At 40.6% G+C, this 18141-nt stretch overlaps 2 protein-coding genes across 4 annotated transcripts in view; both read right to left on the bottom strand.

Moving 5' to 3' along the window:
* PSMC1 (proteasome 26S subunit, ATPase 1) overlaps positions 1-18141 on the bottom strand; it is a 1015066-nt gene that overhangs the window by 248856 nt on the left and 748069 nt on the right. The gene's annotated exons all lie outside the window — the stretch shown is intronic.
* Positions 1-18141, bottom strand: part of TDP1 (tyrosyl-DNA phosphodiesterase 1) — a 95254-nt gene that overhangs the window by 32763 nt on the left and 44350 nt on the right. For all 3 annotated transcript variants that reach the window (XM_050799074.1, XM_050799072.1, XM_050799073.1), the window contains exon 13: positions 17434-17541. In XM_050799074.1, the coding sequence (XP_050655031.1) occupies positions 17434-17541 (108 nt within the window). The remainder of the gene's footprint in view (positions 1-17433; positions 17542-18141) is intronic.

Here is an 18141-nt window from a genome sequence, read left to right on the forward strand (position 1 = left end):
TTGGAATGTCTGTGTTCCTTCATCTTCAAGGCCAATGAGGTCAGCTGAGTCCTTTTCATGCAGTGCTCTCTCTCTCTCTCTCTCTCTCTCTCTCGACTTGTCCGTCTTCTAGTAAGTATCTTTGTGATTATACTGGGTCCTCCCCCAATAACCACTCCATTTTAAGCTCAGTTGATTAGCAAACCTAATCCCACCTGCCACCTTAATTCCCCTTTGCCAGGTAATTTAACAGTCACAGCCCCTGAGGATTTACACAAAGACATCTTTGGGGGGCCATTATTCTGCCCACCACACAGTGCTTTCATATATTACAATTATGTTGTAAATGTTTGCCCAGTTATAACTGTTTATGAAAACTTTTATAGTTCATAGGTCTTTTTTGCTTGCTTTCTTCCATTTTGGGGTGAGGAAGGAAGTTATCCAAGGTGCAGTTTTTTACTTTATAACATCTGAGTGTGAGGTCTTATTTAGAAAAACCTTTCCTCCATCCCAAAATGGTGGCTTTTGACAAAGTAAAGTTTTAAAATATTTTGAAGTCCAAACATGTGTAAATCTTTTCTTGCAAGTGCATTTTATGTCTTATGTACTAAATCTTGCCTACTTCAAGGTTATAGGATATTCTTGTTCTAGGCTTTATAGCTTTAGCTTTCTCACTTGGGTATATCATACATCTGAAGTTAATTTTGTCTATGGCCTAAGATAGGCTAAGGTTTTTTTTTTCCTGCATTGATATCCAATTGCTTTAGCACTATTTATTGAAAAGAACATCCTTCGTCCACTGAATTACATTGATGCCTTTGTCAAAAATGTTTGATGATATATGTGTTTATTTCTGGACTCTGTTCTATTGATCAATTTATCTATTCTTATGCTGATATCACAGTCTTACCCTGCTTTTATAGTGAATCTTGAAATCATGTTTAAACTACTTGGGGTTTTTCAAATGCACAATCATATCTTCTGAAAATATAGTTTTACTTCTTCCTTAACAATCTTTATGTCTTTTTTTTTTTGCCTTATTGCACTGGCTATAACTTCCAGTACAACACTGCAGAGAATCCCACTTACCTTTCAATCTATTATGTGCTTTCAATAAGACTTTTCCCCAAACCACTATCCTGAAACCACTGAAAGTCACTGAAAACCTCCACACTGCCATATCCAATGGAAACTTCTTTAATCTCATCTTAATCTCTCCGTAGCATGAGAATTCTACCATCAGTGCCTCCTATCCCCTGGCATAATTGAAACATTAATGTAATATTTTTTCCTTGTTTTCTGCTATACTTTGTGGCTTCCTTTCTGCTTTCAACCTCTCTGGTCACTCCTTTTCTTCTACCTGATCTCTCAAATATTGAAATGCTAGGTATCTGCCCCTACCTTACATCAAGATATTAACATAGACATTGTTTCCAGGTTCTTGAAGAGACCGGCAGAAACAAAATCTCTCTGGAGGTACAGAGGTCTGTCCACTCAAGTCACAGATAATTTTTATAGTTAAAGCTTCAGTGAAGACACAAATTGTAAAATAAAAGTGAAAATAATCCAAATCCATCATAAGCAAGACAACAGAAAATATAATTAGACCTTCAGGAACTTCAGATGATTGGCCGATTAGATGACAAGTTAAAAATAAGTATACTTAAAATGATTTGAGCTGGGCATGGTGGCTCATGCCTGTAATCCCAGTGCTTTGGGAAGCCAAGACAGAAGGTTTGAGGCCAGAAGCTCGAGACCAGCCAGGGCAACAAAGCAAGATCCCATATCAAAATAAAATGCAAAAATTAGCCAGGCAGGGTGGTGTGCACCTGCAGTCCCAGTTACTTGCGAGACTGAGATGGGAGAATCACTTGAGCCCAGGAGCTACGATCACGTGCCACTGCACTCCAGTCTGGGTGACACAGCAAGACCCCACCTCAAAAAACAAAAACAAGCAAACAAAAGATTTCAAAGTAAACAACATACAAAAGAAATAATGAAACCAGCATAAAACAAATTTGCTAATAACGGCAGCTAATATGCAGCATCTATTAACTGTGAAACATTGTTTTAATACCTTCATATAATCTAATTATTTTCATTCTTAACTATTAGATACCTATTCTATTACTATCCTTATTTAACAGATAAGGAAATGGAAGTCATTTGCCCAAGATTTCAACAGGTACTAGATGATAGAGTAAGAATTTGAACTCAGGCAGTGTGACTATGGTCTGAACTCTAAACCATGAAATATATGGTATCTAAGAAGGTCCAAAAGTAAAATAAAGTCACTAGAATTAAAAACTCTACTGTTGAATTAAATACCACGAGTCACAGCTGAAAACAAAACTAATGAAACAGAAGAAAGATCTAAAGAAATTAGGTAGACTGCAACTCAGAGGCAAAGAGGTAGAAAGTAAGAAACTGAAGATCGAATGAGAGGGTCCAACAAGCATCTAATAAGAGTTGCAAGAAGGAAGTAAGAGAAGGTGAGAGTCAATATGCTTAATGATAGCCAATAAATTTTACTGAACTGTTGAAAAATCAGCTCTTTAGAGTGAAGAAATACAACAAACTCTGCTGAGACTAAATAAAAACAAATCCATACCTACTTATCCATCAGAGCTAAATTGAAGAATACCAAAGGTAAAGAAAATCTTAAAAGCAGCCAAAGAGAAAAGACAGCTTTTCCACAAGGAGCAATAATTAGATGGCAACTTCTCAATTCTAACAACTGAGCTCAAAAGTCAATGGAAAAAAATATTTAAGGAACTTGGAGGAAGACCAGGCATGGTGGTTCCCGCCTATAATCCCAGTATTTTGGGAGGCTGAGGCAGAACGACTGCTTGAACTAAGGAGTGTGAGACCAGCAACATAGTGAGACTCCATCTCTAAAAAAGAAAAAAATTAGCCAGGTGTGGTGGTGCATGCCTGTAGTCCCAGCTACTTGGGAGGCTGAGGTGGAAGGATGACTTGAGCCCAGGAAGTGGAGGTTATAGTGAGCCAAGCCTAGGTGACAGAGCAAAACTCTGTCTTAAAAGGAAAAAAAAAAAAAATCTTAGTTGGCAGTTACTTTGTCCCAGGTTCCCCCCCCTCCTACAACAAGACAGGGTCTTGCTCTATTGTCCAGGTTGGAATGCAGTGGAGCGATCTCAGCTCACTGCCACCTCCGCTTCCTGGGTTCAAGCGATTTTTGTGCCTCAGCCACCTAAGTAGCTGGGATTACAGGTGTGAGCCACCATGCCCAGCTAATATATTTTTAGTAGAGACAAAGAGTTTCGCCATGTTGCCCAGACTGGTCTTGAACTCCTGGTCTCAAGTGATCCACTGACCTCAGCCTCCTAAAGTGCTGGGATTACAGGCGTGAGCCACCACGTCTGGCCAGAGAATTTTAAATTCAGTTAAATTATCACTCAAAAATGAGGGTTAAAATAAAGGAAGTTTTAGATAAATCAGAGCTTATTGCCAGTAAGAAGGCATCAATGAAATAACTACAAAAGATACAGTTCAGGAATAAAACTGAATTTATTTGAAAGGACAGGGCTACCAGGAAGAAAAAGGTACAAAGAAATGAGTAAACTTGTGGGTAACTGTAAACAAGAAGTGACTGTAAAATAATAATGACAATGACTAATTTTGAAAGCCAAAAAAGGGTGGAATGAAAATATTGGTGAATAAAGAGGAAGAGGAGCTGGGCATGGTGGCTCACACCTGTAACCTCAGCACTTTGGGAGGCCAAGGCAGACAGAGAATTTTGAGCTCAGAAATTCAAGACCAACCTAAGCAACATTGCAAAACCCCTTCTCTACAAAAAATACAAAAATTAGCCAGGCATAGGCCGGGCACGGTGCCTCATGCCTGTAATCCCAGCACTTTGGGAGGCTGAGGTGGGCGGATCACCTGAGGTCAGGAGTTGGAGACCAGCCTGGCCAACATGGTGAAACCTCATCTCTACTAAAAACATAAAAAAATTAGCCAGGCTTGGTGGCAGGTGCCTGTAATCCCAGCTACTTGGGAGGCTGAGGCAGGAGAATTGCTTGAACCCGGGAGGCAGAGGTTGCAGTTAGCTGAGATCACGCCATTGCACTCCAGCCTGGGTGACAGGGCAAGACTCCGTCTCAAAAAAAAAATTAGCCAGGCATGGTGGCATACACCTGTAGTCCCAGCTACTTGGGAGGCTGAGAAGGGAGGAGCACCTGAGCCTAGGAGGTCAAGGCTGCAGTGAGCAGTGATCATGCCATTGCACTGCAGCCCGGGTGACAGAGTGAAATCCTGTCTCAAAATTCTGCAGATGTTGAAGAATCTTGGGAGATTAACTACTAGGAAGATGCAACACATCAGCTGTGTTTCCAGGGTAGATATCAGGTCTTACAGATACAGTGTATTAACAAAGAAACGCCAGCAGGAAAAGAAAAATGAAAATGATTATGATGCATATTTTCAAGCAGATAAGAGCAGAACACTAAAGGAGATTAGATACTTGCCTGTGGGGTTTTTCAAGTGTAAAGTCTGACAAACCACCAAATAGATTCGGACAAATCTACTTGCAACCTCACTTTGTTCCTCAGTCGTGGGCCTATCATGACCCTCCCCCTGCCAAGCAGTGTTTCACAGCCATGTTGGACTCTAAATGGAGGCTTTGGTGCCCGATGGCATAGTCTAGCCTACCTACTGACCTAGTCTTTAAAAGGATCCATCTATCCTTGATCCCACAGATGGAATTAGAAGTCATCACATCAATAATCCAAAACGCCAAAAATTACTGCCAAGAAGGATAAAAAAATTGCTTTTCAAATTTCAGGTCAAAATTGGTATTTAGAATACTATACCAAATAATTTGAGTACATATTTAATAGTAACCCATGTGATAATCAAAAACTGCTTACTGTTTTATTTTCTAATGAAATGTTCCAATGTTTTAGTCTGCCTCCTATAATGGAAAGGCAGTAAATACAAGGACTTGAAAAGAGCAACAGACTTGTAAGATTTGAGTTTGCTTTTGGCTAGCTGTGTTACCTTGTGGTTATGTACTTAGGTCACCAATTTCTTCACTTACAATACGGACTTAACACCATCTGCTCATTGCACTGGGTTATAATGAGGAATGAATGAAATAATCTAGGTGCAAGTGCTTAGTAAATTTTAATGCACGTCACAAAGGTAAGGTTTGGAAATGGTTAATGCTTTTAATAGAACTATGAAATGTTTGTTAGAATGGGCCCTGGGAGATGATCTATTATAATGATTTTTTTAAATTTTCTTTTTAAACCTGGAGAACCCTTTGTTCAAAGGAAACATTTTAAGCAAACAGGGGCAAGTATCTCTGGATGAATTACCTGCACTTGTCTCTCTCTGCCCACTGTTGTGGTGGTTTCCGAAAGGGGTTTCCAGAGCCCACAGGGCTCCAAGGAACACAGTATAAAATCCACTGATTTAGCCCAACCCCTGGTTTTACAGATGGGGAAATGGGCCTAGAGAGCAGAAGCAAATGTCTTAAGAGTGTGGCTGCAGAGTGGATGGACTATTCACATGGCCAGTAAGACTGAATAGTCCAATATATGGTCAGCATTTGGTCAAGGTCCTTGGAGACCTTGAAAAGCTCTCTGAAGATGATTCCTCTATAAAGTGTGTGAAGGCTGGTGCCTTACCTTGGTTTTCCTGAGTCCCACAGTGCACAGTGTCCTGGGAATTATTCTTGTCTTTTTGGAGCCTGAAATATTGGTGCTGCATAGCACAAGGAAGGTTCCCACTAAGACCTGAGATAGCTGGAGGAGCAGCCTCCTTGGGGCTGATGATCAGCTCCACAAAGCCTAACAGCATGTTTAACTCTCCCAGAGAGCTGTGCTCACAACCTTATAGGCAACCTGCTTCCTCCCTTCCTTCTCTCGGCCTGTCACCATCCTGCTGACTCTCCTGTAATAATGTTTCTGTGCCAATCCCAAAGCAGAGGCGATAGGTCTACATCAATTAGAAGGCAAGTTCCATGAAAGCAGGGACCATACCTGTCTTGTCCATCATCTATAACTAAAACCTAGGACAGCACCTGGCACATAAACAAGAAATAGTCACACCAGACTACCTGGGTCTAAATCCTAGCTCTTCCTGCTTCCCAACTGGGTCACCTGGGGGCATGCTATTTAAGCTCTCTATGCTTTAGTTTTCATATCTCTAAAATGGGGATAGTAACAGCACCTAGCTCCTAATTTGGAGGATTAAATGAGCTAGTGTAAAAAAGCTCTGGGCCAGCATACAGTAAGCACTATACAAGTATTTGCTATATTACTTGAGAGAGGCTTTCTTTGGAGGCCAGTCCCTGGTGGGAAATTCCAGGTAGCACCTCCTCATCTCAAGCCAGATGTGCACTTAGTGACTAGCAATGCCAGTGTGCAAAGGGTCTAGAGGCACTGAGTCAGGGGTCTCAAGCTTTTTTCCATCGTGATGATGTTCACGAGACTTTAGTAAGGGGTATGCTGTCTTCAGTCTGCTTGTACCAGAATGCAGGCAGGGGAGGGTAGTAATATGACCTTGAATCATCTCTATTGTATAAAGGAAGTCACTTGTAGGCGTTAGTACTGATAACCAACATTTGTAACAAAGCACATGAAGCATACCAGCTAATCCCAATATCTTAGAGCCACAGGGCCAGGCAACCAAGTCTACCCAATGACATCTGTAAGTATTTTCTTGTGTAATCCAATTTTATTTTCACCAAAATACTCAGACAAAGGAGAACAAAAAGAGATGATTTGTTTCAGAATCAAAGCAACAGACATTAGAGAACGAGTACTGCATAGTAATATTGAAAAACAGAGGAGAGAGAATGTCTTTTATGTTTCCTCAAAAAGCCAGTGATTTTTCAGTCAAGCACTTGTCTCGTTTTCTCCTGAAGTGGCAGCACCAACATTTCTGCTCATCCCTGACTATCCGCATTGCCTGTCAGTTGCTAGGCAACTCTAACAGTGATCCAGCATGTGTTAGGTACCCACCTTGCTTCTGACCACCCACAATACACAACTTTCGTAACTGTTCTCATTGGGTTTGCCAATTACACCTAGGCACTAACCAAGGCTTCTCTTAAACCTCATCTTCCTCCTGCTTAGTCCTGTGGTAAAATTTAAATACCACAGTTGTCATCATGTCCCAATAATTTCCCTAACAACCGGCTGCCCATCAAACATGGGATGATTTTATGGTAGGATCAAAACAGATGGGAGGAAAATCTTATTAAAAACCATAAATATCTCTCCATAAAAGCAAGTAACCAATCAAAAGAGGAAATCGCCAGCTAATATAACATCCTAATAAGTTCAAGTGAACTGTTAATTTTGAGTTTCTCTGAATGTATAAATGTGGCTGACTGTACTTGTCCTGATTAAAGAGAGTAATTGTGAGCAATTTAAAAATTAACCACATATGTCTGGGCGCAGTGGCTTACGCCTGTAATCCCAGCACTTTGGGAGGCCAAGGCAGGCGGATCACGAGGTCAGGAGTTCAAGACCAGCCTGGACAATACAGTGAAACCCCGTCTCTTCTAAAAATACAAAAATTAGCTGGGCATGGTGGCATGCACCTGTAGTCCCAGTTACTCGGGAGGCTGAGGCAGAAGAATCCCTTGAACCCGGGAGGCGGAGGTTGCAGTGAGCCGAAATCACGCCACTGCACCCCAGCCTGTGCGACACAGCGAGACTCTGTCTCAAAAAAAAAAAGTAAAAATAAAAATAACCACATATTTGGTTTAGAAAAGGCTATATATCTCTGAAAAGATCTTTTTTGGAGACAGGATCTCGCTCCGTTGCCTAGGCTGGAGTACAGTGGTGCCATCATGACCCACTGCAGCCTCAATCTCCCAGGCTCAAGTTATCTTCCCATCTCAGCCTCCCGAGTACCTGGGACTGCAGGTGCACACCACCATGCCCCCTCCCCTTTTTTTAAAATAAATTTTTTGGTAGAGATGGGGTTTTACCATGTTGCTCAGGCTGATCTCGAATTCCTGAGTTCAGGTGATCCGATCACCTTGGCCTCCCAAAGTGCTGGGATTACATGTGTGAGCCACTGCACCCAGCCTGAATATGTCTTAAGGTCATATATGTTATACGGATGTGTTACACAGGCAAAACAGATAAAGGCTTTATAAGGTGCTTTCTTAAATCCTAAGAGGCCTAATGAATATGAGAGACATGAAAAATCAAGCAGTGAACTAATATTAAACACAGCATACTGTTTAATAGGAAACAACCACATGTTTTCTATCATCATCCTTGGGATTCCATAAATCAGATAAAAGCCAAGGGTATAAATGCGTTTTCCAAAATTTAAGTGGCAAGGCTAGTAAGTGGCAATCTCAAATTAGGACTTGGATCTTTGGACTCTATCTCAGGTTATTTCCTCCATAATATGCTAGATGACTGGGTAACGTCATCATTTGTGGACCCTGGGTTTAAAAATGTTGATGGGTTACAGCTATTAAACCCAAGCAACTAGTAGTAGTGGTTTCCAGATGAGGAGCAGGCTGGGGAACGGGAATGGGAAGACATACCTTCTTTATATACCATTTATATATTGTGTATGTTACCTATTTGAAAAAAATAATTTAAAAGGGCACTGATTGAGATATTTTTTGGTCACTACCCATGTGCCATGCAGTGTTAGATGCTAAGCAGAAAAAGATGAGTAAGATCAGGCACCTTGCTCACCCGAAGCTCATGATACAGGGAAGCAAAGGGATCCAGAAAGAAGCAATCAGGTCGATGCCTACAGAAGCAGTGAGAAAAGATATTCAAAAAAAAAAAAAAAAAAAAGGAATCAACTGGGAAGATGTAAAAAGGACCAAGTAAAAAGCGCCATGAAAACACAAAGGAAAAAATAATGTCTGCTGAGCTACAAAAAGTTTCACTTTAAGGGGAGCATTTGAATTAGAACTTGAAAGAAAAGTATGGTTATTCTAGACAGTACAGAAAAAAATAAAACCTGAGAAGCAGTCTGAAAATAAACTGCAGTTAGATTAAGGGGGATACCATTCATTCAGTTTGGAGCCACTACAGGCCAGGTACCGAACTAGGCACTATATTAGCCAATCTGCCAGAAAGCACAAACACTAAAGAATAATTACCAAAGATCACAATGAGTATTCTGGTAGGCAATGAAGCCTGATAATTATAAACTCATTTTCTCTACAGTAAAAGGAAACTTCTAATGCAGATAGTTCAGCAGAAACTTCATTAAAAAAGGTTTTGGTGCAGATTTTATGATTCCTGGTGATGTGGTTACTATGGCAACTATATACTAAAACATGACCCAGGGTCTATGAAAAATGCTTTCAGTCAGAACCTCAGTCACAACACATAATGAAAGAGAGGAAATGAAAACTGTTATTTATATTTAAAATAATAAAAGGGAAGATTAAAAACTATATTAAGGCTAGCATTTGTATAAGATTCCAACTCCTGACCTTCTGTAGCCAGTTTTCACATTTGTGAAATGTCAACTGGATGAAACAAAGTCCAAATGATCAGGAAGTCAACATCCTCTACTTATGATGGGTAGAGACATAACAGGCAATAAGATATGTAGTATCTTATTGTAGACCCAATAGGAACCATACAAAATACATTTTCTAAGGGGATGAGATTTTTTAAGATTAGGAAATCAGATCTTTTGTGATTCTACGAATCTTTTATAGGACTATTGTTTTTAACAACTCTGCATACCCAAGTAAATATGGTTCTCCAAAGCAGTCATGCTGCGGGGTTGGTCCCTCACTCCAGTACAGCTGCCTCTTTTGGCTCCACGAAAGTATAGAACTTCACTTCTCAAAGAGCTTTGGAGCCGGAGGTTCAGTCTTTCGAGTGTGTACAAGGGTACTTTTGCTTAACTATAGAAAACAAACTCCAATTTTGGAAACAGTAAAAAATTAATTCCAGCCAAGATTGGAGAATAAGAGGGTAAATCGAACTAGGAAAGAAATATCAGTGGGTTAGGCACAGTGGTTCATGCCTATAATCCCAGCACTTTGGAAGGCCGAGGTGGGCGGATCATCTGAGGTCGGGAGTTCGAGACGAGCCCGACCAACATGGAGAAACCCCATTTCTACTGAAAATACAAAATTAGCCGTGGTGTGGTGGTGCATGCCTGTAATCCCAGCTACTCAGGAGGCTGAGGCAGGAGAATCGCTTGAACCCAGGAGGCGGATGTTGCAGTGAGCCAAGATCGTGACATTGCACTTCAGCCTGTGCAATAAGAGCGAAACTCCATCTCAGAAAAAAAAAAAATTCAGTGAAGTCTGTGGAAAGCAGAATTGAAAGATGGCCCCTGGTGCACACGCCTGTATATCCCCTTTCCTTGAGGATGAGCCAGAATTGTGAATATGATGGAGTTTCACTTGCATAATTCGGTTATCAATTAATTAACTAAGTTACTCAAAAGGGAAATAATCTTGGGTGGGCTTGGGTTGGGTCCTTTCTGAGATAGATCATCCTGCCGGTTTCCAAGAAGCACCCCATGAGGAATGCGGCAGAACACCACGGGAAGCACCTAGGAGCTGAGAATACCTGGCTGACAGCCGACAAGAAAGCAGGAACCTCAGGCTCACAGCCACAAGCAACCGTGAGCTTGAAAGAGGACCCCAAGCTTCAGATGAGATCACAGCTGGGTTGACACCTTGATTTTAGCCTGGCGAGACACTGAGCAGAGGGCTCAGCTGATCCACGCCCAGACTCTTGACCCACGGGAACCATGGAATAGTAAATTTGTATTGTTTTAAGCCCTCTTAGTTTGTGATCATATATTACAAAGGAACAGAAAACTAATGCAAGGCTGAAAACAAAGAGTGTCTGTTAAGAAACAATACTTATTTGCTAACGTGTCATGTCAACTCATTTTGAAAGAACTTGGAAGAGTGGCAAGAAAACTTGAGCAATGGCAATGTTTTTGGCCAAAGCACCTACTTTCAAACACTTATTTGGATATGTAGCTCTAGATTATTTTTCAAAGTCTATCATGTTAAAAGTCAAAATTCATACTGCCTATCATTCACTGTGCTTATTACCCCTATAATTTTTTCTGGGGAATTTAATTTTATTGTACTTAATAAAGAGGAGTTGGTTATTCATTCCAAACCCAAACATTAGTATGGATCAGTAGTAATAATAAAGTAGAAAAATATCAAAAGTTAAATTTATGTAGCTTTTGACGTATTTACCTTTGACTAAAATCCAATTCTTAAAATCTAGTATGTCTGCTACTTTGCTGACACAGCATTAGATTTGCTGGGCATGAGCACTTCATTTGGACTAGAATCCAGTGCTCTCTACAGTCTTGCCTCACTATTCTAAAGCAAGTAAATATATTAAATGAAAGGATATATTATATCCGTTGTTCATAAACTTTTGAATTTATTCTCAAGGATGATGATATTGTCCATCAGAGCATAAAATCTAGGGAATATTTAGAAATGTATAAGGCTTTTTTTTTTTTCAGCTTTCACCAGGACTTGGCAGTTAGTATGTGAGGGCCAGGTTATTAAATAACTTATAATGCATGGGACAATCTTGTATAACAAAAAATTATCTTGACCAAAATAACAATAGTGTCCTGTTGAGAGACACCCTATTTGAGTATAAGCTAAAGTCAGCTATTTAAAATCACATCTTATTCTACAAAATCTCATGGAACAAGCATTTAGAAAAGCACTCAATTATTCCAATCAATTCAAATTATAACATTCATTGAACTGCTTTCCATAGACCCACAACTAATGAAGCCTCAGGCAACCCAGGAGGCATCAAAGAAACAGTAATATCTGAAAGCAGGTAAAAAGGCAAAGTCTGGCTACCCACTACTGCTCTGAACTCACCTACCCATCCATTCTATTGACTCTAGTAACACTTACTTTGCTGTTAATCAAACACAGCAAGCATATTCCCACTCCCCACCCCACACAGGAATGCTTTCCCTCAGCGACCCATCCACATGGCTCTTCTCTTACTTCTTTCAGGTCTCTGCATGAATGTCACCACATCAGGAGGCCTTCTCTGACCCTCTTCTTTAAGGAGCAGCCTCCCTCCCCAACCCGGGCACTCATACCCTACAGGACAGTGTTTGAGGGTGGGGACTCTGGGTTCTTGGGTACCGTGTTTAACCTCTGTGCTTCAGTTCTTCCATCTGAAAAGGGGATTCATGGATACACTGTAGAATGGCTATGAGGATTACATGAATTAATATATATATAAAATGTGCTTGGAACTGTGCCTGGAACTACTGGTTAAGAACTACATGTTAGCTCTGAAAATTTAAAAACAACTACCTAAACCAAATTTCAAATAAAGCATTTAACTCATTTCATTTGATAGCAAAACTTGATCTTAACTCAATGGGCAACAAAAGTTGAACTAAGATGACATGAGGCTACCTGTGATCTTTGCTTCCAAAATGTTTTATTATAAAGTGTTGGTCCAGATACTACTAGGCATATTAACAGACAGTATAGGTACCATATTATCTTTCTAAAATCCAAATATTGAACTACATATGGTACCAAGAATTTAGAATTAAAGACTGTGCACCTAAATTATCATTCCATTTTTTCTGTATAGCACTTACCACCATTTGCATATATAAACATACTTCTTTGCTTTTTGTATAATTCCCAGCACCAGAACATAAAGTCAAGATGTTTTATTGTTTATTGCATTCTTAGCACCTAGAAAAGTGTGTGGTCCACAGTAGGTGCTCAGAAGTTATGTGCTGGATAAAAATGGTTAAATCTGATACCCAAAACAGAATATATATATAACATTTTTCTTAGTAGAAGAAAGGTTATTTCATGGAGAATGTGTGACCAGTTGCTCTTCAACCCAGGAGGGATGGCTTGAATCCAATTCATTTGCTTGGCAATGCAACACCTGGTAGGCATGAAAAGCCCACCTGATATGTATTTCTTGTATGTTCTTCAGTGCCCAGGCATTGATCTGCTATATTCTCCTCAGGAAGTCACAAAGGATTATGGTGTCAACAATCAGTACTAACCCAAACTCCAAAACATACTATATGTACACCACAGTTTTAAGTTCATCTCCAACAAACAATTCCACCTGAAGTCCCCACCATGATAAATGAATCTGCAATCAAATTCACCATCATCCCACTGTGGGAGGCCAATTCCATTCCCTGACTTCTATACTGATATCAGTGACAATCCCCATCTCCACATCCCAAACTCAGGAATCATCTTTGAGGGCCCTCCCATGTTCCATTATGCAGTCTAGGCAGTGCTTTCACAGTTACCACTTCCATCCTAGCCTTCGTCAGCCTTCACACGTCAGGCACCTGGCCAGTCACCAGGGTATGCTGAACAAGACAGGCATGGACTTGGCCTCAGAGTCTACAGGGGAAGCCAGATAATTACACAAGCAACCACAGTGAATAGAGAAAGAACACTGACAATGCAGGAATCTAGGGCATTATGGAAGCCACCAGGCTCCAGAAGTGATGTTTTGGCTGAAAGACTGAAAATTAAGGTCTTATTGGGTAAAAACCCACCTATGTAGAATAGTCAAAAAGCATTACAAGTGCAATTAACTAATATGTATACAATGAATTCTTTGGTAAATCTCTTTCATGCAAATGTAAATTCTATGAGAACCTCATCTTAATTACTCTCTTCTTGCCACAGTGGCCAATACATATTTGCTGAGTAATGGGTAGAACTGCCTCAACTCTGCTGCCTTATTCCTCATTGAGCGGAGGGAGGGGATAATGCCACCTCACAGCTCTTGTGGGGACTGAAAGAGACTACTATGTAGGTAAAGCATCAGAAGTGTCTGCCACATGGTGGCTACTTAATGCAGGTCAATTCTCTCCCCTGCCCCCTTCTTCTTACTCCCACAGGTCACCATGGTTGGCACCTCAAACCTTCATAGTTGCTGTGCAGATGAGAAGTCTGAGGCTCAGAGAGATTAAGAAACTTGTCCACGGCAAGACTTGTTCAATAGTAGACATGACCATCTCATCTAGTACTGTCTGACAATGCTAAAGCTCATGCTTGAGAGACAAAATAGTGAGGTGTAGGAGCTGTGAGCTCCACTGGCGGCACATGGATCTAAGGATCTGGACAGGGAGGGACCAGCAGAGGCTGAAAGAGGCTCCAGGAGGAGATGGGACCTGAACACAACTCTTAAAAGATGAGTAGCAACTGAAGAAACAGAGAAAAGGGATGAAAGGATCAGGAGAGGAAACTACATGGGCTCCTGGCTGGATGACTTCAGGGGCAAAGGAGGCTAGCCTGGCTTCTTCTCAAAGTTCCTGTTGGGTATTAATGGGTAAGAATGGTGAAAATGGTGTGGCTGGGGCATGACTTCCAAACTGAGGAATCTGTACTTTAGCCTACAGGACATGGGGAATTCTGAACACAGGACAATGAGGAAACTCTACGTTTCAGAAAGGTGAAGGGGCATGGGCAACCAGGATGAGTGGCCTGTGAAGAACACCCACGTGATGGCACAACAGATAGGAAACCCTTTCAGAAGTCCAGGTGATAAGTTTCTGACCTGGTAATTGCAAGGACTGGTATAGGAAACTTTTGAAACATTTCAAAGATGAATAGGCTTTGATAGCTATTTCCAAAGCATCCACGTGCCCACCTCAAGCACAGAATTGGTCTCTTCCTATTGTAATTATTTCTGTGTCTGGCTCCTCACATCAGAGACTGTGAGCATCTAAAAGGCACTATCTAGATCTTCTGTTTTATCCTGAGTGCCAGGCATCCACAGGAGGACCTCAGTAAATGTTTGCCCAACATTTGAAGGAAGAGTGAAAGAGGACATTCAGGCTTTAAACCTGGTAATAAGAGACAGGTGCCACAAGGGCAAACAAGAATGTTGGGAAAAGAAATCTCCATCTACATATGATGAGTTCGGTTTGGGAACATTCTTTCTGGCAGATTCAGAAAAAGTGACAGACAGACAAAATGTCCAAACCTAATCAAGGGAGCTGCTTACTGGGAGATGCCACTTATATTGGGAATCTACACTTTCCTTGGTTATGGAAGGGCTGAGAGAGTGGGCTCTATGTATCTAAGTTGTTATTTATGTTTCTTAGAAATCTTGCAATCATATTGGAATGCCCAATGTCCCTTTCCTCTTTTATACAACAATCAAAGTAAAGCCTGACACAATTTCTTCGGAATTAACTAGTCTTTGTAGAAAACAGGCACACCAGCCAGGCGCGGTGGCTCACGCCTGTAATCCCAGCACTTTGGGAGGCCGAGACGGGTGGATCACGAGGTCAGGAGATCGAGACCATCCTGGCTAACACTGTGAAACCCCATCTCTACTAAAAATACAAAAAATTAGCTGGGCGCGGTGGCGGGCGCCTGTAGTCTCAGCTACATGGGAGGCTGAGGCAGGAGAATGGCGTGAACTCAGGGGGCAGAGCTTGCAGTGAGTGGAGATCACACCACTGCACTGCAGCCTGGGTGACAGAGCAAGACTCTGTCTCAAAAAAAAAAAGAAAACAGGTACACTAAACCTGTACGTGGATTAAGAGGGGCATCAGACAGTAGAGAAGAGGCGTGCTGCTGTCTGGGTTCCACCACTTATTACTGCATGATACTAGGCAGCTTATTAATCACTCTGTGCCTCCTGGTCATCATAGAGCTGTTGTGAGAATTAAATAAGTAAATACACATGACTGCTCACCCAGAACAATCTGGCGTATTGAAATTGCTGAATGAATGTTGTTGCTATTAATCTTTAAACATTTAGGAAGTAGATATAGCTTTCAGTCCAGTTATTACAGAATAAAACTAGAAGCTACAAATCCATAATGACAAATTTCAAGTTCTTACAATAAACTTCAAATAACTATAATTTGCTTAATTTAGTAACAGCCATTCAACATTAAAGCAGATATTCACAGTACAAAACTGACAAGATACTAAATGAGTAAACTGACAGTGGATGTTTTCTGACTTAATTTTAGAAAATACATGCTAAAGGTATCTGAACCTGTGTTTCCTTTTACATAGCCTCATGGAATCACTCGGCTGTTCCTTGAAAACCCCGTGTATTTTCCCACCTCCATGGCCTTTGTCTTCACTAGTTCCTTCTAATCCATCTGGGTTTTCTCTCAGGCTTACTTCTAGGCCTCCTTACAACAGCACCTCTTTACTTAGTTTAGCTGATCTCTCATTTGATCCTGCCTCTGCCCCAGCAAGGCAATACATTTCTAAGAGTGCTTACAATACAGTGCTTACAAAGGTAGACACCTAGGATACAGGGTCACATGCATGGCAGGGCTCATACTTCCTGGCTCTTTGTGTTCCCACAGTGAAGCACACACTACCATTGAACTGAACTACAAAAACTTTGCCTTTAGAAAAAGATTACTCACAGGGTTACTTTAATCTCCACTTCCCTTAATACCCTTGAAACAGAATCAATAATACGCAATTTCTGTGAAGTACATCACCTTTTTATTACACTTTGAGGGAAAACAACACCCAAACAGACATTAAATTAAACTTTTCCAATAAAGTAGAAAGAAACTCAAGATTGCAACACCAAGTCTTACTAAATCTCCAAGCTGCTGGTTTGCCCTATGGATTTTGGACTTGCCAGCCCCCACAACTGCATGAGCCAGTTCCTTAAAATAAATCTTTCTCTTTCTCCAAGAAGATGTAAGTGGCTCTTTTGTTTAAAAGTTTGTTCATGAGTGCTGTTCCTCTCTTAAAGAAATAATTCTACTCTGTGATACTTTAATTAGTTGCTATTGACATTAATTATGTTACTGAATAATGAAGAGATGCCTAATCGTTCGGTTCAGCCTGGGAGTCAGGAACTAAAGTTCTAGTTTTCAAAGGGCATAGCAATTTATCTTCCTATAAAAATAGACACAAAAATGCCAACAGGTAGGTGGTTTCTTATAGGGGTGATGAAAATATTCTAAATTTAGATTATGGCAATGGTTACATAATTCTGTGACTATACTAAACCATTAAATAGTAGAGACTAAATGGGCAGGTTTTATGGTATGTGAATTACATCTTAAAGATGTTTTAGAAAAGGACACATAAGAGATTTGAATGCCTCGGGTTTTAATTACTTAAGGAGAAACTAAGAAAAAAATATTAATTTTAACATTTCATTATTCTTCTGTACTTACCCCAAATGTCAATTTGCATAACCCCTATTGAGGTATTAAATAATAGAAGTAAATGTTAACTTTATGCAAATCTTATAAACATCCAGACTTATAAGCAAAAGCAGGTGACGATCATATATACTTTACAAAGGGATTAGTCATGGGATGCCTTTAAATAAGGCTCATGTAACATAAACATACTGAAAACTAATGACAACTCGCTAATCACTTTTTAGAAACCCATTCAACATTCAGAGCAAGAATTATGAACACATTAAAAAGATTTCTCCCATCAGGAATGTAAGGACTGTTTACCTTGTGACAAGGAACCAAGCAATTTTACTGAAGTCTGGAGAAGGCCTCATATATGTCTTAATATGTGGCATGGCATTGCTGCGGCCAGAAGTCTCAGCTGACCATTTGCTAGTGACAGAAAAGACACAAGTCACTAATTACAAAATAAAACAAATTGATCTTAATCCTAATATTAGGAAACTGCATGAAAAGAAAAAGCCTATTATCTAAAAATTAACAGTGGCTACACGACTCTGTGACCTGTGATATTTTATACAACTGCGTTCAAATAACGCATGCCCATTTTAGAATTACAAACTTCCCACTTCTCACAAGAACTGTAACCTTTCAGCATATAGCCTTTCCATTTTTGCCATGAACATACATACACGCATACATATTATTTCTGGTTTTTTTTTTTTTTTTTAGAGACAGAGTCTTGCTCTGTTGCCCAGGCTGGAGTGCAGTGGCGCAATCTCGGCTCACTGCAAGCTCCACCTCCTGGATTCATGCCATTCTCCTGCCGCAGCCTCCCGAGTAGCTGGGACTACAGGTGCCCGCCACCACGCCCAGCTAATTTTTTGTATTTTTAATGGAGACAGGGTTTCACCATGTTGGCCAGGATGGTCTCGATCTCCTGACCTCGTGATCTGCCCGCCTCGGCCTCCCAAAGTGCTGGGATTACAGGTGTGAGCTACGGCACCTGGCCCTTCTGTTGTGCTTTTAACA

Source organism: Macaca thibetana, chromosome 7, assembly GCF_024542745.1.
Source record: "Macaca thibetana thibetana isolate TM-01 chromosome 7, ASM2454274v1, whole genome shotgun sequence".
In the NCBI taxonomy this organism is placed as follows: domain Eukaryota; kingdom Metazoa; phylum Chordata; class Mammalia; order Primates; family Cercopithecidae; genus Macaca; species Macaca thibetana.